Source organism: Homarus americanus, unplaced genomic scaffold (assembly GCF_018991925.1).
Source record: "Homarus americanus isolate GMGI-L3 unplaced genomic scaffold, GMGI_Hamer_2.0 scaffold45698, whole genome shotgun sequence".
Lineage (NCBI taxonomy): Eukaryota > Metazoa > Arthropoda > Malacostraca > Decapoda > Nephropidae > Homarus > Homarus americanus.
This window is the reverse complement of record NW_024735554.1, coordinates 2,483,795-2,511,677: the sequence shown is the minus strand read 5'-3', so window position 1 is coordinate 2,511,677 and position 27,883 is coordinate 2,483,795. Positions and strand designations below refer to the sequence as shown.

The window sequence follows — 27,883 nt, the reverse complement described above, 5'->3', positions numbered from 1 at the left end:
TGGCTCTTGAATGTATCTGAACCTGCTCCAGTGTTGGTCAAATCTGGTCTTCAAAGAGCTCAAACACGGTGTCGTCACAACACTCTCTGGCAGATTGTTCCAAGAATTCACAATTCTCACTCAGAAAAAGTTTGCCCTCACAGTTTTCTGAACTTGTGGCTTCCTCAACCCCGAGTTGTGACCCCTTGTGGGGCGGGCGTCCGCCAGCTCCAGGTATGTATGGATACTCAACCGAGTAGTGCCCTTTGAGATGTTTATACACCTCAATTACCGGTAGGTCACCCTTGTCTGTCTGTAGTATAAGCTAGGCAGCAGCAGGCGCTCTAATCTCTCTGGAATCTTTCCTAAAGTGACTACTCAAATTTTTCAATTTATAAAAAAAAATACAAAGGATATTCAATTTTTAAAAATACAGTAGTAACATCAGTTAACACTGAGCATTTCCATATTGGCATAACAGTTGAAAATATTAGTAATAAGCCATTTTATATCCTGTACATTACTCTGCCTTTCCATTTAAAACAGTAATTATCAATTTTATACAATTCCTTTGCTAACCAAGCCTACTATCTATATTACAAATATTAACAAAAATGATTCTAAAACAACTTAGAACTAAATTATTAAGAGGAAGGACTTTGTACAGCAAAAGAAAACTTTATAAAGAATAATTAAGAAACTTGTACAATGCAATGTCATCAAAGGGGCTCAGTTTAACATTGATCCCAAACCCATATTGAATAATTTGATTCAATGGCCACAGAAAATTAATGTTATTATCATTCATTGTGAACAGTGTCACCCAACCAAACATCACAAGTTTCCCGGAGTCTGGTTTCCTCCTATACTAACACTGGATAGACTGGAAATACTAACACTGGAAATGGTGAGGCCTAGCATATCTATTATTGAATTTGACAGAATGATTCATTACCTATTGTGCTATTTTTTGGTATATATATATATATATATATATATATATATATATATATATATATATATATACCAAAAAATAGCACAATAGGTAATGAATCATTCTGTCAAATTCAATAATAGATATGCTAGGCCTCACCATTTCCTCTAATATGTCATGGAAGAAGCCACACATCCTCAATATTGCTAAAGCTGCCTCCCGAAAGCTGTACAGATGCCGTAGCTACTTCACTCCTGAGCAGTTGTTTCAAGTATACTGTACAAAGGAGTCTTTCGTCCTAACTTGGAAGTACTGCTCTCATATCCGGGATGGCTCTTCTTCTGTTGGATAGGGTGGAATCACAGGCACTTCGTCTTATTAACTCTCCTCCTCTTGTTGATAATCTTTCTTCCCTTTCTCTTTGCCACAATGTTGCTTCACTCTCTCTCTTTTACAAGTACTTGTACTTTAACGGGCAATGTTCGGTGGATTTGGAATCCTGTGTACCGCCGGCAAGGCTGTGGGCCACACTAGAATGACCCATTATAGTACATCCTTCTTTCTTCACACAGCCAAACTGTTGAATGCTTTGCTTTCTTCTGTGTTTCCATACTCTTACAATCTGTCTCACTTTAAAAAGCTGGTTTTCCAGCATCTTTGTGGTATAGATTAATATGGTCTTTTTCTTTTCTATTTTTAATTTCTTTTTACTCCTATTTTTTTGCCCCCCAGGCCCCGTTATAGGTCAATGACTTGTGGCCAGGTGTACCCTTCCCCAAAAGAAAAAAAAAAGAACTACAGTTTGTATGGCTGTTTATATCCCAAATAATTTATATCACTGATAAAACTCGACATAAGTACACACTTTTATATGTGCAGTCCAGGGGAGGTAAAATGCTCAGGGGAACAGCCACTGGACTTTGTGGCCAGATTGATGAGTTATCAGCTGATAGTGACAGATCAGCTGTACACTTGACTTGTACTGCCAGTATGGTAGAGCTCGCATTAGAATACTATGACATACATATTAACTATACCATGTCCATCAGTGGCTGAGATTTTCGTTCATTTGCACCAAATGTCTTGATACTTGATGACAGAAGATGAGATTGTTAAAGCTCTACATCGCTTCTTAATACTTCGCAGCATTTATTATTACTTAAATCCTGTTATAACGCAGTATTTAAGATAAGGAGGTGCCAAGTTAGTGGATAAAGTATTTAATAATCTGCTAGTGCGTGTTAGAAATGTTTTGTTGTTTAAGTACCACAGCGTTGACATCTGTTGACAGTTTAGAGTTCATGTCTGCTGGCTGTTGTGCTGTGTGTCAAGATGTGCGAAATTTCCTTCAAGTGCAGCGGCTGTTCCTCTGAGAGTATATAAGCGCATACTTATATCGAGTTTTATCACTTATATAAATTATTTGGAAAATATACAGCCATACAAAGTATAGTTCATTACCTATTTTGCTATATTTTGGGATATATCATTTGTTTCTGCTTGCTTTATGTTTGGTACAAAACAAAGAAATATGAAGACTTCAGTCGAAAGTGAATTTCATCTTTGACTTCAAACTTTAATGATAAATATTTAAAATTTTCTACCATCCTCTCTGAAGTGCTAATGCCTTGAAGTCATTTGCATTTTGATAGTGCAGTTATTTATCATTATTTTAGACAATAACAGGTCTGCTTACCAATTGTGAACATATTTAGTTTGAATAAATGGACAGCCACACAAATATTTTCTTTGAACCAATCAGCTATTTTTATAGAAGAGGGGCATGTCTTACGGGCCAGGTTAGCTTGGAAATAATATAGTTACTGTCATTTTAAGGTTCTGGACCAAGCTAAACCTTCTCTGCTGGGGTATTGTCACTTGGCCAAAATTTTGGCTCCAGAATAAAACCTGTGTTAAGAAAGTTTGCTGTCACAAGAACCAAAAAATTATGAGCACAAAATCACATAAGCAGTACTGAGAGTCTATGGAAATATTTTTCAATTGTGAGGACTGAGACTCTTATTGGTTTACTTATGATCATAAGAATTGTGTTAAACATATTATCTATCATACACAACTAACAATCTATGTCATATATAAAAACAAAATGAGCAATGTGTACTACTGTACTATATATATCAAAAGAGTATCAATGAAGTATTGGAAGTGCTCATCCAAATTACCCTGACTGGAGAGTGAGGTGACAGGGATGATGAGTTCAACTTGGCTCATGCAACACCTGGAGCCAACTGTATCACTCAACCAAAGAAAAGTAGTAATTTTATGCAAATTTACAATTTATCAAAATACAGTAATCAAGTAATACAGCCACATAATTCCAAGAGACTCACTCAAGCACACAAACTGAATGGTCAATTAATATACAAAATTAGTCATAAAATATCCACATGTGATGATATCTTTCACTTTGACACTATGAAACACTTCAGGGATTCCATATCTTCCCTTTTTGGAAAACTCTGTTAATTCTTTCTCTCTCCCTAATATGTAAAATTACACAGGTATAATAATACAATACATCATTAAAGCTACTTCACACCAAGGTTTAGAATACTTGATACTGTATAGCCAAGAACTCTGATGTGCAACCTATGGCCTGTGGGCCAAATCCAGCTGCTAGTTCATTTTCTAGTGTTTGTTCTGTAGCACACTATATACAGTACCACTAATGTGTTTGTATGTTACACAATACTGCATGAAGTATATTTCATCACATGCTGCACTACTACTGGCCCCTGGTACATATCAATACAGTTATTTATCTTGACTTCAGCTGAAAAGGCTGAATGCACATTCCTGGTCTAGAACGTAACAGCTTTCAGAGAAAATTACAGAGCAAACAGGTACAATCTTGGTTCAAGTTGTTGATAGTGGGGGATATTCTTGTGTGTGTGTGTGATCAACACATCAATGCACTCTTCAACCACTGAAAATAAACAATTCTTGATTATTATGCAGAAGAGTACATTTTCTATATTTTTTTTATCAAGTACCCTGTACATAGTAGAATCCCGGTTGTCCAGCACCTTTGGGGATTGAGAGGTGGTGGCTAAAAAGATTTTCCGGTTAGTTTGACCTCACTCTTAAGATCCCCCAATAAATCCTACACTGCACAATAATACAGGCTGACCTCGCAAATTCGTGTCTCAGACAATCAGACTTGTTCAACACTTATTCCACTCTATATAAATGATGTGGCTTACAAATAAAGAAAATACAGGTCCACCACCGATTTTCCGGCACCCTTGGTTCCAAAGCCTTGCCGGATTATCCGTTTTGCTGGACCAACCGAGGTCAGGTTATAATAATTCAACAATACACCTCTGACCCACTAATTATCCACCTCCCATGTCTGTAAAGCACTATGGACTGCTATAAACTTAAATTAAACAAATATTAAATGTAAATTAAATGTGAAAAAGCTATAATTTTGAGCAACATTACTGTACTTACTTTGTACTCTTGTGCAAATTATGTGATGTTTATACCCAAATTAATCACTACAGGAGTACCCCAATTTACGCGGCCAATTGAACCCATGGGGTACCGCGGAAAGTGAAAACCGCGTAAAGTGAACAACAGAACATATGGGATTAATTCCAATAGAGACTGGCCCGACCCCCAAACTCCACTTTTTCAGACACAATACCTACGTTGTAGTAAAAATTACATCTTAATTTTATGATGGCATGCACACACAATTAATAATTAAGAGAAATATCAATAATATTAGTTTTTTTAACACTTACATTAGTAGAAAAGATGGCTGGGCACACAGGGATGGGGGGTTGGTTCCGAGGCAGAGGGCAGATTATTGGCCCTCACCTGTATCACTTGTATCAATTGTATCACTATCCACCACATAGGCTTGCAGGGCCTCTTTGTCAAACCCCTCAAAGTCCATATAAGTCCATATCCTCACTATCACTATCACTGACTTAGGCCGGCTGTGGTGGGTGGCGGGTGAAGAACTCGGTAATGTTTTGATGACTGGGCGACCTTGTGCGCATCCTGCCCGCGCCGCTTCCCGCGTATATGAGTAGATGCACCGCGGAAAGTGAAAGTTCGGTTCTGGCGAGGCACCGCGTAAATGAGAAATCGCGGAAAGTGAAACCGCGTAAAGCGGGATAATACAGGTTGACCATCAAAAATCCGGTAATCGATAAACCGGAACCTTCAGTTTTCCGGCATGGATTTCGGAGCGCATTTTCAAATTTCCTGCCTTGGCGCACCATTGTTTTCTGGACGCGCCATTTATGTTTTGATAGCGCTGTACTCCAGAATCAGCTGTTGGGTCTTGCTTGCACCTGCTAACAAGCATTCATGCTCATTCCTTCTGATTTTATCATTTTATCATTTAATTAGCCTGGTAAACATTAAAATTTCATTTGCTTTTCAGTTAGTGTTTAATTTTTTTTTTTTTTAAAGGACTGTACAGGTAGTAATTTTCTGTTAAATATACTGTACAGTATTACCCAGCTTTACACGGTTTCACTTTCCTCCGCTCATTTACACCTTGCCAGAACCGGCTACTCATATACGCGTGAAGTATAATTTTTTTATTTTTTTTTATTTAGCTCATAAAATTCATACAAATTACCCGGCCAGAATATAATTTACATTGCTGGAATTCTTACAATATGATGATCATTTTGAATATAAACATCATGGATTTTGCATTAGACATACAAATTTTAGATCTAATGTAATAATTTGGTTTACACAAAGCAAGTATTTTATCTTTTGTGCAAAATATATGAAGTTTACATTCAAAATATTCCCTGACCTGCAAGGAATCCAGAAATGTCAATTATATTATCCTAACTTTAGTCTGAGGTATTATTTATTACTAAACGTTAAAATCTAGTGTTTCACCCAATCATTTCTCAGAGAGGTAGGGGCCAGTGAGCTGGGAAGAGGGGGGGGGGGGATTTGAGTCCATTATTTGAATGGACATTAACCTGGCGACTGTATTTCTCTTAAATATTAATTGTGTGAGCATACCATCATAAAATTTAGATGTTATTTTTACTACAACATAGGTATTGTGTCGAAAAAAGCGGAGTTTGGGGGTCGGGCCAGTCTCTATTGGAATTAATCCCAAATGTTCTGTTGTTCACTTTACGGGCTTTCACTTTCCGTGGTGCCCTGTGGGTTCAATTGACCGCGTACGTAATCGGGGTACTACTGTATACAGCATATATAATAAAATTTCATTTGCTTTTTAATTAGTGTTTAATTTTCTTTGTTTAAAGGACTGTACAGGTAGTCATTTTCTGTTGAACTGATACAGCAAATATAACCATCAGTTTTCCGGCATTTTCGAAAATCCGGCACTCCTCAGGTCCCGAGGTTGCCGGATTTTTTATAGTCAACCTGTACTGTATATTACAAGGATTCCAGTAATGTATTGTAATTTACATTTTGCTAAGTCTAGTCTGCGACATTTTATAAGATAAAAACTTTAAGCCAAAAACTACCTTCACCATGGCTGTGAGGATAGGGAGGGAGGGGGAGGTGACGTGTTGACAGCTGTCAGGGAGGGGAGATAACAAAGTGCAGTTATCAAAACAGAAGGAGTTTTAGTTTTTTCCCTTATAAAAAGTCAATAAATTGACTTGGCAGTATATAATTTGCATTGCTGTAATTCTTGTAAGATAGTGATTAATTTGAGAATAAACATCACATAGTTTGCACTAGACATAAAAATTTTAGTACTGTACTGTAATTAACTTATTACAGGTTTATCCTTACGACAATTATTTCTTTTACTTTTTTCACAATATATATTGAGGATGGTGTGTGCATGTAAATTAGTAAAAGTAAATGAAGAAAGTTACATAAATCTTCCCAAAAATGAGTTAAAAAACTTGTACACAAATGTATTACTCTAGACTAAAATTTATATCTCTTCTGCAAACTATGTGATGTTTATACTCAAATTAGTCACTAACTTACAAGGATTCCAGCAATGCAGTTTATATTCTGCTAAGTCTAATCAGCTACGTTTTATAAGCTAAAAACTTTAAGCCTAAAACTACCTTCACCCTGGCTGGGAGGAAGGGAGGGAAGTTAAGTGCCCCCTCATAATTTTGTCCGGACTAAAGGAGATGCCGAACCATCAGTTCCCGGATAATCGGTGGTGTACCTGTACAATACAGTATAATATAGAACTATAAACTAAGAAAAATAAGTATGGCCTGTGTGGGAATTGAAACTGTGTGGAAGCGGTGGGCTATAACTGCATTGCCGACTCACCAGTTCAGCTGCCTCATATAGAGTTACATGTAATGAAACAATAAAAGTTGTGGAAAATCATTACAATACAGCATGCCCTGAAAATTCACGGAATTTTAATTCGCGGTCCTTGATTATTCTTGGAGGACACCCTGGATGTACCCAGGAATGTCTACGGGTAGTTTTAAAGTTGCTGGCATTTTCATGGGGGTGTAGCGGACCAGAAGTTGCCGAAATGATAACTGCGCATGCGCGGTTGATGACATCACAGCATACCAGGAGTTGCCGCCCACTAGGTAACGTCTGGTCCGCGTATAGGCGGACCAGAAGTTACCCGTACCGAACGTTACAATTCTGTGATGAACCTTGTCTTCTTTGGGGATAAAGGTTAACACTCTGTAGAGGTTGGCATAAAAGGCCCCTTGATGTCATCCTCTGCATCCAGTGTTGGGGCATATGCACTGATGAAAAAAGCATGATATGAGTAATTTAGTGGGACTTGAAGCGTCATGAGGCACTTGTTGATCCCTATAGGCATTTCAGTTAGCCTGTGTAGGATGTGTTGGCGGATGGCAAAGCCAACTCCATAAATGAAGTTTCTCTCTGCAGCAGGCTTACCCTTCCAGAAGAAGGTACAGTATAGCCACACCCCCGTTCTGTGAGCTGGACATCATCTGGGAGCCGGGACTCACTAATGACTGCTATGTCGATGTTGTACCTAGCCAGCTCTTTTGCCACAAGGGCAGTTCTTCTTTCAGGATGCTCATTTGTGCCGGTATCCAGAAGGGTCCTGACATTTCATCGAGCGACCATAAGAGGTTGTATGGTTTGTTTTTGTTTGGATCTGTGATTATGATTGTGTTTTTGACCGAATGAGGATGACCTTACTGGGTGCAGTTGCCCAGTTAGGTTGGGTTTTTAGGCAGGCTATGTTTAAGTCATCTTTTCTAGCCCCCTCCCCATGTGAGGTAAGCAGAGTGGCTCCTCGAAAGGGCTGCTCAATCGCAAAGACAGGACCAGATTGCACTGCTGCCAAGATCCCAGTGCATAAACGACCATCTTCCACTCACACAAACAAACACACAAAACATAGACCTGTACAAATGAATAATAATGGGAAAATCCTCTCACAAATATTCAGAAACAAGACAACAAAATGTATCGAAATGTAGAAAAAATGTGAGTCTACCCTGAAGTCAGCTTCATGTTTTGTTATTAAAGTTGAGGGTTCTGTTTCGCCTACTCTCTTCCTTCTTTTTATCAATGATTTACTTCACACTACAACTAATTCTATCCATTCTTATGCCGATGATTCTACTCTTCACTCTTCACATTTTTCCCTTCCCCCCTAATTCTCATACTAGATCTGTTTCTAGACCTGATATCATTTCATCTATCAATGCGGATCTGTGCAGCACCTCTGAATGGGGAGGTAGAAACTTGGTTAAATTCAATAGTAATAAAGCACAGTATTTACCAATTACACTTTCCAAAATTGAATATCTCCCACCAATCACATTCCAGGATGCAATCATTCTGCCAAATTCTAAAATAGATATGCTAGGCCTCACCATTTCCTCTAATATGCCATGGAAGCCATACATCCGCAACTTTGCTAAAGCTGCCTCCCAAAAGATGGGAATGCTATAAAGATACTGTAGCTACTTCACCCCTGAGCAGTTGCTTTAAGTTTATAAGGGATTCATTCGTCCAAATTTGGAGTACTGCTCTCATATCTGGGGTGGCTCTTCTTCTATCCACCTGTTAGATAGGGTGGAAACAAAGGCATTTCATCTTGTTATCTCTGCTCCTTTAGTTGATAATCTCTCTTCCCTTTCTCTTTGCCACAATGTTGTTTCACTCTCTCTCTTTTACAGGTACTTTAACGGACAATGTTTAGCAGATTGGGCATCCTCTGTACTTCCAGCAAGGACATGGGCTCGTAACACTCATCTTGCCCGCGGTGCTCACTGTTTTTGTGTGGATGTCGGTCACACTAGAATAACCCGTTATAGTACATTCTTCTTTCCTTACACAGCCAAACTGTGGAATGCTCTGCCTTGTTCTGTGTTTCCATACTTTTACAATGTCTCACTTTAAAAAGTTGGTTGTCCGGCATCTTCGTGGTGTTGATTAATATAGTAGTTTTTTTTCACTTCTATTTTTAAATTCTTTTATTCTTATGTTTTTGCTCCCCAGGCCCCATTGTGGGTAGATGACCTGTGCCTGGATGGATATTCGCAGCCATTTTGAGACCCAAACCCTCGCATATTTTAAGGGCATGCAGTACTTTTACGTGTCTCATAAATAACGAAAATAGAATATAAAACTATAAAATAAGAAAAATAAAGAGCATGGGTGTGTATGTGTGGGAAGTGAATGTGTGTGGAGGTGGTGGGCTATAACTGCGTGGCCGCACTCCCTCCCGATGTGATGTCATACATAGCAGCTATACACCTGTGAGTCAGCTGGTTGACTGCTTGAACTGTGTTGCATCACACAAATTATGATTTGAGTATGGAAGGAGCTATATTTTGTACATAAAATATAGGCTATTGTATTTTATATTATGCTAAGTATCAATTTTATTGTTTATCATAACAATAAATATGGATGATCATTCTTGTTGTGCGCAGTATTCAAACTTACAATTTTAGCTAATTTGGGAGGAATTTATATTTTTATTATTTCATTTTGGTGTAGGTTAGTTGAATCTGCCGGTTACCCAGACTCCGGATAACCAGGGTTCTACTGTACTGCATACTATATATATTTCACATGCTGTACAATAATACATGTATTCAGTTTCAGCAGAACTGCGATGCATTTCTAAATTTTTGCATTTGAATACAATATTCTAATCATGCATTATGGGCACCATGCATTGTTTCTCATCAATAATTTTTCCAGGAGGAACAATTAGTTAAACTTTTTTATGTGATCAGTAGGAAAACAGGCACTGTGATCTATTCCACTAATCAAATAATGTGAGGCACAACATCTATAATGAATTCCCTGTACAGGTATTCCTCTTATCTCATACAATATGCCGTATACATCCTCTCTGTTATCATCTAAGAAGTAATGCAGAATTACATACCTCACCCATAGAAAACTTAACTGCACCATTCTGAAGGGGATCTCGTTTCTCAAAAATATCTGAAAAGATACATAAATTCTTTTACTAAAACTAAAGGCTAGTCAGGTAATGAATTTCCATTGATTTATTTCATTAAGTATGAATGTGCCAGCAATATAAGGTGTAAGAGCATTTATCATCATCCAAATACTGCAAAGGTAAAAATATTGACCACCAAATCCGGATATACCGTAAGAATGCAGATGATTCTTTAAAACAGGAATTTTTTTCTTGGGTGTTATATATGTGTATGTTTATATGTTGCCTTTATTGATTATATATACATTATATATTATGTTACTTCTTACCAAAGTTAGAATGCGCTTAGGCCTGTGTAATCACGAATGTGTTAGGCACGAGGTACACAACAACAACAATAAACACCCTGAGTTAGAGTCAGCATGTGTCTTCTCATTCTCCCATTAAATCATGTAAGATACTACACTGGGTTGAGTTAATTTTCTGGCTGATGATTACCAGGAGAAAACGCCAAATTTTGCTTACCACACACTTACACAAACTCAACTGAATGTTTGTTATACTTCTTGAATAAAAAATAAATAAATCTCATCTCGGCAGCTTCTTGCTTTGGTCTAAAATCTTTAAAGTTACCGGTATATACAGTACAGTACTGTAGTGAGTTCATAAATAATTATTATCTGATTAACAAACCCAGGGCGGAAGCCCGAAAAGTTTTGTGAACGAACATAAGAGTAGGGAGAGATAGCCACATAAATCATGGTATTCAGACTAGCACGTGTATGAAGTATATTTGAAGTATATTTGATCACAAGGTGCACTACTACTGGCCCCTGGTACATATTAATACAGTTCTTGAAGCAGGAGAGGGAGAATTAGAGGATAAGAGGGGACACACATGGATGGGTTATATTCAAGGGGAAAGTAGTGGAGACAAGTGCACCTACAGAACCAGGGGACAGGAGGACACCCCCATCCACTCTACCTCCCACCCAGGAGGAGGCGAGTGCCATATTAACAATGTCATCTCTGACCATACCCCAAAAAATCAAATGAATTTAGTAAACGAGGCAGCTGCTGAGAATGGAGGGAGGCCGGAGACACTACTAAGATCAAAGATGTTACCAAGGACTAATTCCGGTTTGAAAGTCATGTACACTAATACTGGCACATCCCATGATAATACAATCAGTCCTCGACTTACGACGGGGTTAGGGATCGATGACCAGGTCGTAAGTCGAATTGGTCGTAAGTCAAAAATGCAAAAATAATACATAGAAAATCTAAAATGAGTCTCTTTTTTTTCTCAGCACCATGAGAACTCTCACTTTTACGCTTGCCAGCCATTTTAAAGGGAATTACAAACGAAAATTTTGTCAGTACACAGTGTGATCACTAACGTCGGGACTCGAAAATACGTAATTTGAAAAATATTTTATACGATCATGGCCGTCGTATGTCTGGGTGGTCGTAAGTCAAGTAGGTCGTAATTCGAGGAGTACCTATAGAGTGGAATTTGAAACCCTACTCAATATCCATCAATCCGATATAGGTGTAGTAGACATTGTAGAACTGCTGTGCACGAACAGGAGAATCGATCCAGAGGAATGCGAGTTCAATATATAGATAAATATGACTCATTTATGACCCTTTCTCAACCAACTTGTAAGAGGGGCTGGTTATCTATTCCAGGCAAGTCTTCAGAGCCAGCCAGCTGACGGTGCAGAGGGAGGATGTTTTTGGAGAATTGAAGTGATGTAAAAATAAACTAAAGGGGAGAGACTTATTCATTGTCAGATGCATCTACAGATCCCCAAACTGTAGCTGATTAAATAAAAGGAACTTAAGAGCCTTAATTGACAATACAGTGGTGCTCAACCCTAGCCACCTCCTTGTCATGGGAGACTTTAACTATGGCGACATCGACTGGAGTAATGAAACCACGCAAAATGACCTTAATAATCCTGCTACTCTATTTGTAGGAATAAACACCCAAATTGCTGGACCTCATTAAAACTAACGAGGAGGGTATGATAGCCAAGCTGGAACATCTAGCTCCCATTAGCATCAGCCACCACGTAACACTGACCTTCAGATTTAACTGTTACTTGGTTCATGACAAAAGCAGACCACTTCTAGAAATAAGAGATTTCCGGGTAATGAGACGACTCTCTCAAAGTCGGAAAAAATCTCTCATCCCCGGAATTTTCCGGCTAATGGAAAAATTTTCTCGGAAGTTCCAGAAATTGCCCATTACATCATCTCTCAAACCTGGAAAAATATTCCCCATCAGGGAATTTTCTGGAATTTTCCAGGTACTGGAAAAATTTTCTCGGAATTTCCTTGAAAATGCACTTGATTTTCGTCTCTCAAACCTGGAAAAAACTCCCCCATCCCTGGAATTTTCAAGGGAATTGAGAAAAATTTTCTCAGAATTTTCCAGAAAATTTGCCCCCTGGAAAATTGTTCCAAAAGCAGGAACGATTTTCCGATAAAATTTCAATTCTGGCTATCGTAGAGTTCCGAGTTTGAGAGATTCCGGCTAATGTAGATATTATTGCATTACAAGGGCAGTTATGATGAAAAGAGGGAGGAGATGAGGGGTATTGACTGGCCTGACTCACTAAGATATAAGAATGCAGACACTATGCTGAATATCATAGCCAGTAAAGTGAACCATTTGATTAATAAATATATCCCCAAGACCAAACCCAGTGCCTCCACGAATACAAGGAGATCATTACACATGAACCATGTGGCGGTTGACAAAGTTAAGAAAAGACTCAGATTTTCGAGATGTAGGTCAGGACAAATAATGAGCAGGACAGGATGATGTATGCAAGATCCAGGAACCAAGCAAAGTCAAAGTGTGGAAAGGCAGAAGAGGAGTTCCAGAGGCAGATTGCAAGCGAGGCCAAGTCAAACCCAAAAGATTTTTACCGTTAAGCAAAGTTGACATTAAAAATGCAAGTAGGAGTATCGGACCTGAGGCTTATAGATGGTATTTACGCAGATTCTGACCAAGACAAGGTGGAGGCGTTGAACAAACTCTTTTCCTCGGTGTTCACATGAGAGGATGCGAACAATCTTCCTGCGTTTGAGGATAGACGGTTTGACACAGTGCTGACCGACATTGTATTCTCAGAATAGGGTATAAGAAATAATGTGCCAAAGCTAAGGGTTCATAAGAGTCCCGGCCCTGACAAGGTGAATTCCAGAGTGCTAAGAGAGTTGTACAACGAGCTTGTTGAGCCCCTTAAGATCCTGTTCTGTAAATGCCTGGATGAGCAAAAGGTCCTCAGTAACTGGAAAATGACTTATGAGAGTCCTTTATTCAAGAAGGGCGATCGTCACTCCACAAATAATTGTAGACCAGTAAGCCTGACCAGATTAGTGTAAAGGATGAGAGAGCACTGTAGGAGACGCCATGATGGGACATCTACGAATCAAACCTGTAAAGGACTGCCAACACGGTTTTATGCTGGGATGCTCCTGCTTAACACAATTACTCAAGGTACTGGATGTTTGGACTAAAATTCTGGAACAGGGCGGTTATACCGACAATAAAAAGCTTAATTTTGACAATGCTTTTGACAGTGCATCCCATGAAATGCTGAGAATTAAAGTGGAAGGGTACGGGATTCGGGGAAGTGTCCTTGCGTGGATTGGAGACTCTCTTCATGATCACAAGCAGTGTGTCGTGATTAATGGCACCAAATCGTTATTCAGAGTAATTAAGAACCAAACAGACAGTGAAGAGCTACAGAAAGATCTCTGTGAGCTTCAAGAGTGGTCGAAGAAATGGCAGCTGAGATTCAATTTCACTAAGTGTAAGAGGATACACCTAAGTTATACCAACAGTAAGGCCGCACATCACATGTCCCAACCGGATGAAGAAACTGCATTAATAGAGACCCCAAGTGAAAAGGATCTGGGTGTGTATGTTGACAATGAACTAAAGTTCTTGGGCCATTGTAAGAGTAAGGTGAATCAAGCACCTAAACCAGTAGGTCTTATAAGAAGGTCATTCAGATATCTAGATAGTCCTTCCCTTGTGACAATCTTCAAAAGCAAGGTGCTTCCCAGTCTGGAGTACTATCACCCCATCCAGTCTCGGAGATATATACAGTACTAGAGATTGTCAGTTGATTGAAAATGTCCAGCACCTCAGTTATCCAGAGATATTAGAACACCTGCACTGCCAAGCTTATACTACAGATGGGTAAGGGATGACCTAATTGAAGTGTATAAACATCTCAGAAGACACTAATCCTCAATCAAGTATCAGTACCTGGAGCTGGCAGATGCGTAACCCACAATGGGTCACAGCTCAAGGTTGAAGAAGCCACAAGTTTAGCAAACTGTGTGGGTAAATTTTTGTGGAGTGAGAATTGTGAACTCTCGGAATAATCAGCCACAGAATGTTGTGATGGCACCGAGTGTGAGCTCTTTGAAGACCAGACTTGATTAACACTGAAGCGGGTTCAGATACATTCAGGAGCCAAAGCATGCCCAGTACTTGCCAACAGTGCGGAACAGAGATGTGACCGACCGCCCAAGCGGCTAACAAGCCAATCAGTGGTGAAGTGGATAAAAGTATAAAAGTAAAAGTTATGGTAAGCCTAAAGCAGTGGTGGCCAAACTTTCTCATTTTAGCGCCCCCCTTTCATGAAAAACCTACACCCTTAAACCAGAACCTCACTTTAAATTTAGTTTCACAAAATTTTCTGAGTGCAACTTTGCTGCCCCCTGAATTAATAAAAACACCCACTGGTTGGCGCTACAGCCCAGGTTGGGAATCACTGGCGTAAAGTAACAGATGGATGACTCTAGGGTAGAAGACTTACACTATCCCAGGACAGATGAAATGGAAATTCTCATTTAGTCTTGAACTCAAAAGGTCCCATGCAAATGAAAATACATAATAATCTAGGAGCCATAAAATATAAATTAATGTTTTATGTTTCATTTGTACTCAAAATATATCCTCACAATGATGAAGATCTTGGTAGTGTACTTACTGAATGCCACTGAGAGATGGAGGATAGCACTAACAAAGTCCCCGAACCTCAGAGTGCCATCTTTTCTCATGTAGCGCAGCACCAGTATCGACACCACTTCTGTACTCAGTTGGAACCCTATAGAATAAGCAAATGGATGTGGAAGGTTATGACATCATCAGGTCACTGTCCCAAACTTAAGAATGGTAACTACTCAACCCAGGTGAGCAGATGTACCCAAATCAAACTCCTGAACTAACACCTCTTAAAATGTCATAAAACATTGGAGTATGTGAATATAATATTCAACTTATTTCATCTTCAGATAACCACAACTAATGCTAACCTAACCTAATCCAGCAGGTAGTGCAAGACAAAATAAGTTGGGTATAATTTTCGGGTGATCCAATTGTTTTTGGCATTTTGTCATTATTATGTCATAGGTGTTATAGTGCAAAATATTTTTGTAGAGGCTGCTCAAATTAGTGACAGTAGCTCGGGAATTTTGTAAGGAATGAAGTGATTTAGTGACATTAGCTAGGGAATTTTGAAAGGAATGAAGTGATACTTTTTTTTAAAGTAAATTCAGTTTAAAGCTTATGATAGGTACAGTACTATAAAGGCACAATTCAGGAGCCAGTGCATGCCCAGTACTTGCCAACAGTGTGTAACAGAGACATGACCGACCACCCAAGCGGCTAATGAGCTGAACAGTGGCGCAGAGGATAAAATCTACAAGTGTATGAACATCTGTGTTACGGGTTAAATTTCAGAACTCGACCTTCATAATCACATTGTTGCTACAGGAATTAAGCATTAGCTTTTGGGTTCCACACAACTTGAAGCACCTGTGTCTTCCATGGAACAAAGTCAATACTGAGGCTATGAGAAGCAGCCAGAAAATACAAGGAGCAGCCAATATGTATGGGGAACGGCCATTATCTATGGACACATTAAATCATGGCATAAAAATCAAAGCCATAATCATGGCTAGAAGCAATGTGTGCCTCAGGGACTGAACACTGGAATTTATATGTCTCTTTGACAAAAATATATACACACTACTATATTGTAGTACATGTTGAACCTCCCTAATCCGGCACCCTTTGGATCTGACCGGTGCCAGACTATAGAATTTTCCAAACCACACGTGGTCTTTGTAAAATACATAGAATTATTGTTGTCACACAGTTTTAATGTAAATGATATAAGTAAATATGCATGCAAAAGGATAAAGAAAGAAATATGAAAAGCATTGGCGTGTCGTGAGAAAAATGCTAGGGGTAAGCAAATGACGCTTTCTTACTTGTAAAGTCACGAGATCTAAAAGAATTCTTTAGTAGATCACATACAGTCTGTATGTGATCTACTAAAGAATTCTTTTAGATCTCGTGACTTTACAAGTAAGAAAGCGTCATTTGCTTACCCCTAGCATTTTTCTCACGACACGCCACTGATGAAAAGGAAATACCTGTACAGGTAATGTATTTCATCCAAATCACTGTCTAAATCACTGTTTTCCCTTCCTTCAGTGTTTTACTATAAAACTTAAGGATTTGAAGTTTTTGCTTCTTGACATCATACACTGTAGATGATCCAACATTGTACATTTCACATAACGCACGGACTGATACGCCACTGTCCAGTTTCTTCAACAGTTCCACCTTCTGTTGTATCGATATAGATACGAGTTTGTGGCGTTTGGAAGCATTTCCTGCACCAGTATCACCTCCTGGTTGCTTAGGAGGCATAATAAGGATAAATAACAAGTGAAATATTACAGAAACACTTGAAATACCTAGGAACACACCAAACTCCACGAGGACCAGATGTAAACGAAGGGTATGCTGAACCATGAATACTAGCGCCGGTGGGTACTAGCGGCCGTCCGGCGAACTAAAATTTTGCCGAACGACGGGAGGCGCCGGACAATAGAGTTCCGGATTAGGGAGGTTCAACCTGTATTTCATATCTAAAATTTATTGGACTTCAGTACTAACCTGCCCAAAAGACCCAAGCTAAAACTTGTCACAGTACAACTTCATACCAAAACATTCAACTGAATCTTTAAAAAGATTGGCAGATAGACAGCATGACTGCTATATCCCCTATACTTTTGATGATGGGATAAATTGGATTAAATCCCCAAAAAACTATAAAAAAAAAAAGTAATCAGATCTGTATTGTATACCAATCATATACTGTATAATAATTGTAAGTTTGAGCTCTCATACAGAAATATACTTTAATATCAAATGTTTAAATATGTTGATGGTAATACCATACTGACCAACATCTTCTAGTGCATCTCTCAGTCTCTCTGCCTTGAGGATGCCAGTTCTCTCTTTTGTGTGGGTCTTGAAGGAGTTCTGCCAGAATTTAAGACTGACCATCAGGTCCTTAAAATCAGAGAACCTTAGGCGACCTGTGGAGGAACTCTGCAAGGGGAGTTAAGGAAACATTCTGAATAATTTCGCACTAATGGTGCTTCAAGAATGGTTATCTTGCACACACGCACACACAGACACATGCTCACACACACACATGCGCACAAACAGCAAATACACGTGCACACACAGGCGCACACACAGGAATTAAGAAAACAAGCATCCAGTGAGGGTCTTGTTGTGTGATTGCATGGAGGCAAATTAAAAGATTAGCTGTTGAGGAGTTTATTGCTTGGCAACAGTGGTGCATGTTACCACTCCATCTCTCTAATCACCCACACCTTTCTGCTTTCTCACTCCATATTTTAAAATGTTATGTAATGTAATGTTGAAGGGATACAACTTTGCTCATTTATACTTACTGTATACTTACCACAATCTCCCTAAAAATACTTTAGGTTTCATGTTTATTCAAGACATCTTCAGGTCATGAGACCCACTAATCCCACACCCAAGAGAGGGTGACCCGACCATCAGAAGGTCAGTAATATGAGACCACTAATCCCCCATCCTACCTCCACCTGACATTAAGGCACGTTAAGTCCCCGCCAAAATACTTTCATCTTTACTCAAGACATTTTCAGAAGATGCTCTCAGTTTTCAACCCCAGAAAAATTTTCCCAAACATGGAATTTGGGGGAAAATTCCGGCTTTGGGAATGATTTTCCGAGCAAATTTCAATTTCAGCTATCGGAGAGTTCCGGGTATGAGGGATTTACCTTAGGAAATTAGCTTCCCTATAGAATGATTCACTCAAGTATGGAATCCTATAAAATTGAACTTCACTGTTAATTAAAAGTCTCCTGTACCACTGACAATAATCATAGCATGACCTCTACTCATAATTTTAGTTACCTCTGAATGCAATATTTACTAACAAATAAACAAATACTGAAAACAAAAAATAGAGTAACACAACAGAAGGATACATCCAGGGCGAGAATCACTTGTCGACAGATGTCCAGGCTAGCACAACTTTTGATGTAATCTGTAAAACAACATACAGTAAGAATTATCTCAAATGGAGATAAATATGTTCTAATGAAGAATTTAAGAAATTAGAGCTGAAGCTTAAACTTCTAAAACAAAAATTTTTATTGCAAAAATAGCATTAAATGGAATTTACATTTTATATATTATTTTTAATGTAACTCTTGTTTCACCCAATCACTGATAGCCTCCACTAACTGTTTTCAAAAGATATTCTTACATAAAGTACTATTTGTGGGATTGTGTTCCTACACACCCCCAAGGATTGTCAAGTTTAGAGAATGTAACCAATATACTTTTACAGTAAAAATAGAGTTAGATTCTGGAGTCCTACATACCCTGTATTCCCCTAAAATTCCCTTAAATCCCACAAATTATTGTTATTTTCACTTGATAAGCTTATTATACCTTCCTGAAAAGGAAAATGTGATTAAAAACATCTTAATATGATATAGCATGACCAAAAATAGCTTAATAGAAACAATAGCAATAACTACAGGTAAGTGAAGTAAAGAAGAAGAGGAACAGGGGAGGGGAAGACAGGAGCAGGGGAGGGGAAGACAGGAGCAGGGGAGGGGAAGACAGGAGCAGGGGAGGGGAAGACAGGAGCAGGGGAGGGGAAGACAGGAGCAGGGGAAAGACAGGAGCAGGGGAATGGGGGGAAAGCCAAAGTAGGAGAGGGAAGGACAAGGCAACAAATGCTAGTTCATTATAGGTATTCCAATAATCCCTCACAGTGATTTATCTGGACTGTTTAGTCCTTTACAGCAGTGTTTCCCAACCCTGAGACCCAAACCACTTACTAGTGTGACCCGGCGAACTACTGTGACCATGCGCTGTGATCCAGGGGCAGCAGTGACCCACTTAACACGTTACATGTGATTGGCAGCACTGCAGACTCGCCAAAGAAAAGAGAGAAATTTACAGCAGCAAAGAGGAAATGGAGTGTAGCTTACGTCAAGTGTGGATTTCATCTGACTGACGAGGAAAAAGAGGAGCATCCAACAGCATCGTGTCTGCTATGCCCCCAAATGAAGTCAAAACAATGCCTGGTGCCAAGCAAGCTTTGCCGTCACCTGGAGAGAAATTCTAATCTTCAGAGTAAGCTGCAGACTTACTGTATATTGGAAACTTGCTCCACAAGAAGGGTCAGTCTTCGTGAAGGTTTGAACAGAACTACAAGGCGACATCAGATACCAAACTCGTCACTGCATCTTTGAAAGCAGCATACCTGCTTGTTGCCAAAAAAGAAACCTTTCACAGAAGGTGAAAAAATCAACGTTTCAGCGATGAACATCCTTTCGGAAGAAGTGCTTGGTGAAAGTGCTGCTACGAAGCTTAATGGTTGCTGAAGACCTACTTGTACAGCAAGTAGAAAAGGTAAAAAAAAATCCCTGCTATGGATTGCAATTCGACGAATCCAGGGATCTTACAAACAGGGTTCAGTTGATGTGCTTCATTCGCTATGCTGACTGTGAGCATAATGTGACTAATTATTACTGTAATATACTTGTATACCCATAATAGTTGTGTCATTTCTCAGATGACAAACTTGAAATGTGACCAAATAATCTTGGAGGTGCTGGGAACTGTGACCCAGTGTTGAAAAGGTTGGGGAACACTGCTTTACAGTGAAGCATAATTAAATGCAAAGTGAAATGTTAGGATGGAATATCCCCAGTACTGTAGAGGACATTATAGACCTACAGGTGACAACAACCACCTACCAACCCAAACTACAACTTTGGCAACACTAGGCAAGATCTGTAAGACCCCACTGACATCCTCCTTCACTCCTGGCCTCTCCACATTTTCACATTACATATAAAGTCCAGTAAATGCACATATTGGCTGGGGTACTGGAGTGAGGGTGTGGTATTATTATCAATGAGCATTAAAAAGGTGCCTAAAAGTGACCTAAACATAAGTTACAACTCTGGCCCTCAACAACACAGTGCCTGCAAACTTGTGGTAGAACCAAGTCAAATTCTTACATATAAAGATTTCTTCCTAAATGATGTGGAATAAGCCTCATATACAGTATCTATCAATATACATTTCTACGTAACAAACAATGCTCTCTAGCCAGGCAACTCATGCCTTAGAGGTTTCCTGCACACACTGTTCATTTTCCATACAATGTTACAGTAATTATCTAACCATTGAACAATGATAAATTAAGACTTTTTTCTGACAGAAGATGCATGCCAAGTAAAGAAAAAATAGCACAAAAAATCTTACGCATGCAATACACATTTGTCACTATTGTTTAGAAGAGTGTTTAGAATCTGTTAGCTAAAGTAATCCTTCACTCTTCATTTTGTTGTTTTACGTTGTTTCACATTTATTTTCATTAATTCTCAACAATCATGATTATAGTGTACTGGTATATAAATGTTGTAGACATAATTATACCTAAGATATACTTTTTTCTTTTTCTTTTACTTTTATCCTCTTTAGTCACTGATCGGCTCGTTAGCCACTTGGGCCGTCGGTCACGTCTATGTTGGCAAGTACTAGGCCTGCACTGGCTCTTGAATGTATTTGAACCTGCTCCAGTATTGGTCAAATCTGCTCCACGCCAGCCTTCACATCGCCCTGAACACATCCCTCCTGCACTACTCAACACCGAGTATGTCTTCATCAGGCGCGATGCTCACCGCAACCCACTTTAACGCCCCTACGACGGACCCTTCCTGGTTTTTGCATAGTCAGCAAAGTTCCTGACGATCATTCACAATGGCAGACACGACACTGTCAGCATCAATCGAGTGAAGCCAGCCACCTTACGCTATGGGGTCCCCAGCCCAGCATTACCCCCCAACAAACCACACCTGCACCACCTCACCCACAACATTTCTGCATACCTTCTTTTCATCCTCAGGTACCTACTGCTCCTGACATGGACCCTGCTCCTGATGAGGATCTTGCATTCGGACCTATGGACCCAGACACCCCACTCGGCGCCCCCGAAGATTTTGCACCTGCCGCGAGAGAAGCACCACATTCCTCGCCTGTTCAACCTTCTCTTATCCACAACCCTCCTTCTCCTTCTCCCTCTTCTTCTCTCACAGATCTCGTGTCCCTAGATGGAGTTGTCACCTGTAGCGGCCGAGTGGTTCACACCCCCACCCGTTATGTCTCACATGTGGAATACAACCCTGTCGACAAGTTTCCTGCAGCGCTCGGAGGGGAGAGGGAGTATTGTAGTGGATACTCTCCCCTACAACTGCCACTGCCGTTAGTCGCTGATCAGCCGATCCCGCGACGAAGTTTCTCTGACAAGCCTAGCTGTCTAGACTCGGCTACCAGCAACGCTTACTTCCAGTAGACGTGTATATAAGCTCACAGCCTCGCCGTGAAAGGCATTCTACTGAGCGCACTCAAACCAACAAGACCTCCTCTCAACAAGCTCCTCACCTCACAGCAACTCCCTAGCACTGTATTGTATATACTGTACATGGAAAATGTCATAGCTGAGTTTCCCTTCTCACCTCCATCCTAGTGCAATCCAACATCACGTTAACCCCATACCAGCATGAATATCTGGTATTGTATTTGTTAAATTATCCTCTGAGGGAAATGAACACTTATTTATATATTTTTAAGAAGAGTAAATGTATTGCTTTAAAATTTATAAGTACTGTACTGTAAACAGGTATATATCCTCAAACTTGGGACCCTTGAGACCAAGACTGAATTGGTTTTAAGGATTCATTTAGTTTCCTGCATCCTAGGTCATCAATGTTATGCCAGGCCTACCAGTAGACTATGTCAACTTTTGTTTCCACACACTCGCACAAACTTTTACTTTATTTTTTATTATTATTTTTATCCTATTCACCACTGATCAGCTCATTAGCCACTTGGGCAATGAGTCACGTCTCTGTTACGCACTGTTGGCAAGTACTGGACATGTACCGGCTCCTAAATGTATCTGAACCTGCTGCAGTGCTGGTCAAGTCTGGTCTTGAAAGAGCTCACGCTCGGTGATGTCACAACACACACTGGTAGATTGTTCCAAGAGTTCACAACTCTCACTCCGAAAAAGTTACCCCTCACATTTTTCTGGATTTGAGGCTTCTTCAACCTTGAACTGTGATCCCATGTGGGGCAAATGTCTGCCAGATGTTCATATACCTCAATTAGGTCACCCTTAGCCCGTATGTAATATAAGCTAGCCAATTGCAGACACTGAAGTGCTGGCACCAGCCTGGTGACCCTCCTTTGGACATTTTCAATCAACTGACAGTCCCTAACATACCTCAGAGACCAGATGGGGTGACAGTACCCCAGACAGGGAAGCAACTAACTCTTGAAGATCGTTACGAGGGACGAACCATCTAAATATTCTTATAAGAACTAATAATTTAGTTGCCTGATTCACCTTCTTCTCACAATGACCCGAGAACTTCAGTTCATTGTCAACATACACACCTAGGTCCTTTTCATATTCAGTCTCAATTAATGCAGTTTCTTCGTCTCATTGGGACATATGATACGTCTCCTTTCTGTTGGTACATCCCAGGTGCAGCCTCTTACAATTCATGACATTGAATTTTGGCAGCTATTTCTTCGAACATTCTTGAAGCTCAGAGACATCCTTCTGCAGCTCTTCACAGTCTGTTTGGTTCTTAATTCCCCAAAATAACTTGGCATCATCCACAAACAGTTGTATGGAGGAATGTACAGCTTCTGGCATGTTATTTATGAAACAAATAAACGACAACGGGCCCAATACACTGCTGTATGGAACCCCGCATATGACACATGATGATTTCGTGCCATTAATCACCACACACTGCTTGTGATCATGGAGAAAGTCTCCGATCCACGCTAGGACACTTCCCCAAATCCCGTACCTTCCAGTTTAATTTTCAGCCTTTCTTAGGGTACGCTGTCGAAAGCCTTGGCAAAATCTAAGCATATATTGTCGATATTACCACCCTGTTCCAGAATTTGGGTCCAAACATCCAGTAACTTGAGTAATTGTGTTAAGCAGGAGCGTCCCGGCATAAAACCGATAAAACCGTGTTGGCAGTCTTTTACAAGGTTGTTTTGTAGTAGATGTTGCATCATGGCATCTCATATAATGCTCTTAAGTACTTTACATACTGTGCTAGTTAGGCTCACTGGTCTATAGTTGTTCGTGGAGTGACGATCGTCCTTCTTGAAGATAGGGCTCACATAAGCCATTTTCCAATACCTGGGAACCTTTTGCTCATCCAGGCATTTACAGAACAGGATCTACAGGGGCTCAGCAAGCTCATTGCACATTTCTTTTAGCACTCAAGGATGCACCATGTCAGGGCCGGGACTCTTATGAACCTTTAGCTTTGACAATTTATTTCTTATAACCTCTTCTGTGAACACAATGTGGGTCAGCACTGTGTCGAACCGTCTGCCTTCAAACACAGGAAGATTGTTCGCATCCTCTCTAGTGAACATCGAGGAAAAGAAACTATTAAATGCCTCTGGTTTGTCCTGGTCAAAATCTTCAAGCCTCAGGTCCAATATTCCTACTCACGCTTTTAATTTCGACTTTGCATAGCGGTAAAACTCCTTTGGGTTTGACTTCACCTCACTTGCAACCTGCTTCAGGAATTTCTTTTCAGCCCTTCTACACTCTGACTTTGCTTGGTTGCTGGATCTTGCATACATCCTCCTGTCCTGCTCATCGTTTGACCTAACCCACACCTTGAATTTCTGCGTTTTCTTCTTAACTTTGTCGACCGCTGCATGGTTCATGTGAAGTACTTACTCTCCTTTACTGGCTATGATATTCAGCATAGTGTTTGTATTCTTATACCTTAGTAAGTCAGGCCAGCGGATACCCCTCATCTCCACCCTCATCCCATCGTAAATTCCATTGTAATATTTGCATCTTGGCCTGGTTTTGTTGTGAATTAAGTAACAGTTAAATGTGAATGACAACATTACATGGTGGCTGGTGCCAACAGGAGCTAGATGTTCTAGCTTGGCCACCATACCTAGAACATTTATGATAAGGTTCAGTGGCTTGGGTGTTTGCTCCCCCTCTGTAATACAGTACATCTGAAGGTTTGTTTTACTTTTTAAATAACAAATTAAAGAAAAAGTCATTGCATGTATACTTTAACAAACCAAATAAAATTATAAAATCATATAGAAATTAAAGCTTAAAAACACAGAGAGGATATATAATAATATACCTGTACTGTTTTGTTATCTATTCCACAAAACATGTACCATCACATACACTATTCTTTATAAGTAAGCAGCGAGAAGAGTACTAAGGTAACTGACGAGGAACCATCAAGCCTCCAAAATCCTGTTGCAGGGTTATCAACCAGCACTGTGCCCTTATATTAAACATACTGTAGGATAACATGTGCAGTAAACAAACCCAATCAACTCACTTTTAGGGAATTCTCAACTTTTAAAATGAATGTACATACAGTGGTCCCTCGGTTAACGAACGGTTCCATTAACAAAATTTCGGTTAACGAATTACCTCCCATAAGGATCTTAAATTCGGTTAACGAACAAAACTAGCTGATGGGCTAGTCTGCTCTTTAATATTTGTGCATTTTTTTATATTAAAATTATTAGTAATTTTAAAATTTAGTTAACGTATTGATAATATATGCAATACAGGAAACTAGTTTTTTGTGGGCCCATCAGCCGCTTGACTCACCCACCAGGCGTCAGTGTAACTTTGTTTACAGTGGAGTGAACGTAGATTTTGTTGGGGTCTTGAATATTTTTGGATTTTTACATCAAAGTTATTGGTCATTCTGAAATTTAGTTAACATATTGATAATATATAGTGCAGTGCAGTGTTGATTTAAATAAAATAATCTTGAATTACACCTAGTGAACTTAAGATTTTATTGGTAAAATTACTGCATCAAGCATGGGTCCCCTGAAAGGTGATTTCTCCTCCATCCCCCACTTCCTTCTCTTCTCCCTTTTCCTCCACCCCCACTTCTAATTCCCATAATCATCATTAACCAGGAACCTTTTACATACACACCTCAGAGTAAGGGTACTTTACTGCAATTTTTTTTTTTACTTTGTATGTACTTTTCTGTGAGCTGGAACCAATTACCCAATATCCCATTGAAATAATGGATTCGGTTAACGAAATTTTCGGTTCACGAACAACTCTGTGGAACGAATTGTGTTCGTTAACCGAGGGACCACTGTACTGTACTGTGTTCTTTTCCTGGAAAGTATGTAAAAAGTACAACAATATTTTCTTAATTTTTTTGTCTGAGAAGTAACACACTCACTCACTCACACAAAATACTACTACTACTACTTTGTTGTCACTCGGAATCGCGAAAATGATGATTATCCAGCGATGATACAATGATACGAGTTATTAAGGATGTCATGTTATATCTAGTGCAGGAGGGCGGCGGCAGTGTCTTTCCAGCGCTGGCACTTGTCTGCCTTGGTATGCAGTCGGGCTAACTTAAAACTATTGACACCTTCTCAGGAGGTGTTCCTCCAAATGTTGCGGTGTGGAGTAATCGTCTCCCAGGTGAGGGGGTCGATTTGGCATTTTTCAGGTTTGTCTTAAGACTATCCTTATACATTTTCTGTTGCCTGCCAGCATTATGTTACTGTAGAGTAGCTACTTTGGCAGTCGTCTGTTGTCCATGCATGTAACATGGTCAGTCCCACGAAGTTGAGCATGCACGCATGCATACATGTGCACACATGCACACACATGAACAAATACAACCGAGTGATGTGATTCATTAAACAGAGAAAAGACCGACAGAGACAACAAGATTTATTTACCATTGGGTAGACAAGCCTCAAGTAGCTCATGGAGTTCAAAGGCATTGACAGTGCGATGTTCATCAGCAACCTGCAAGAAAACAGCTTCATACTGCTGCAGGCTCTTGCCATCCACAGAGCCCCGGGCCTTCAGGAGAGCAGGTTTCACCAATGATGGTGATGTGTCCACCAACCTGATGAGGGTCATGCTAAAGTTTACAAGTAGAACTTTTTTGTCTATTTCAAGTCAAATATAAAAAGTTAAATGATGAAAAGTGAATTAAAAAATAAACAATTTAATAATTTATGCACAAAAATTGCATATATTGTATAAGAGTATAAAACAAAATTGAACCTCCTATTGTTAACTTGAGCAATGAAGGGTTTGCAACCTACCAGATTACCAATAAATTACAAACCAAAATGTGTAATCATGGGTTTCTATCCTTGGCGTTGTAAGTATTTTAATAATTCTAGATAAAACAAAATTATACAGTAATAATAAGGACCTCAATGTATTATTGACTCGGGTTCTACTTTAGTGTGTTGGATACAGGAGGTAATTTAGCCCTTATCTTAAATAAATTAAAGGCAATCCTTCAATTTTAAAGGTCTCTCATCATGGACACCCTTAAGTAGTTGATAAATACTACCTTTCTGCTAAAAATATACCATGATGGCCTTTGTTATTAAAAAATGGGATACATCAAAAGATATTAATTTATTTACTACAAACACTCACTTTAGTTTCAGAGGTTTTGAAGAGAAGACTCTCAACGTGAAGGATGATTCCTGACCCGGCTCAAAGGTGGTGGGAAGCATGATGTATCCCCCTTGTTCCAACTGTATCCTCTCACTCACCTGCACACACAAATTACTCATTAGCACAAACACACCTGTATTATATAGTATTAGGAGAAAATACATCTCTTATTTTTTACTTTGAAACATTGATAGTTACCAGTTCAGTGATATCTTCGGTAGTTGGAACAATTGGTGCAGAGCACCTTCGGGAATGAGAGATTTCCGGGTAATGAGACGACTCTCAAAGCTGGAAAAAATCTCTCATCCCCGGAATTTTCTGGGTAATGGAAAAATGTTCTCGGAAGTTCCAGAAATTGTACTTTACATCATCTCTCGAACCCAGAAAAATATCCCCCATCCCCAGAATTTCCGGATATTTCCAGGTATGTACATTGAGAAAATTTTCTTGGAATTTTCCAGAAAATGTGCCCCTCAGATAACCATTCCCAAAGCCAAATTTTTCTGGAAAATTCTGACTTTGGGAACGAATTTCTGAGAAAATTTCAATTCCGGCTAAGAGAGAGTTCCGGTTAAGAAGGATTCCGGCTAACGGACATACAGTATTACTTACTCACCTTTCCTC

General features: G+C 39.5%; 1 protein-coding gene across 1 annotated transcript in view; it reads right to left on the bottom strand.

The window, feature by feature from the left end:
• Nucleotides 1–2,607: 2,607 nt before the first annotated feature.
• Nucleotides 2,608–27,883, bottom strand: part of LOC121871380 (calpain-C-like) — a 140,160-nt gene continuing 114,884 nt past the window's right edge. Inside the window, exons 11-17 of the mRNA XM_042373603.1 lie at nucleotides 27,239–27,357; nucleotides 26,518–26,690; nucleotides 18,666–18,724; nucleotides 17,580–17,727; nucleotides 15,311–15,427; nucleotides 10,272–10,330; nucleotides 2,608–3,860 (exon numbers count right to left, since the gene is read on the bottom strand). Coding sequence (XP_042229537.1) covers nucleotides 3,834–3,860; nucleotides 10,272–10,330; nucleotides 15,311–15,427; nucleotides 17,580–17,727; nucleotides 18,666–18,724; nucleotides 26,518–26,690; nucleotides 27,239–27,357 — 702 coding nt within the window. The 3' untranslated portion in view covers nucleotides 2,608–3,833. The remainder of the gene's footprint in view (nucleotides 3,861–10,271; nucleotides 10,331–15,310; nucleotides 15,428–17,579; nucleotides 17,728–18,665; nucleotides 18,725–26,517; nucleotides 26,691–27,238; nucleotides 27,358–27,883) is intronic.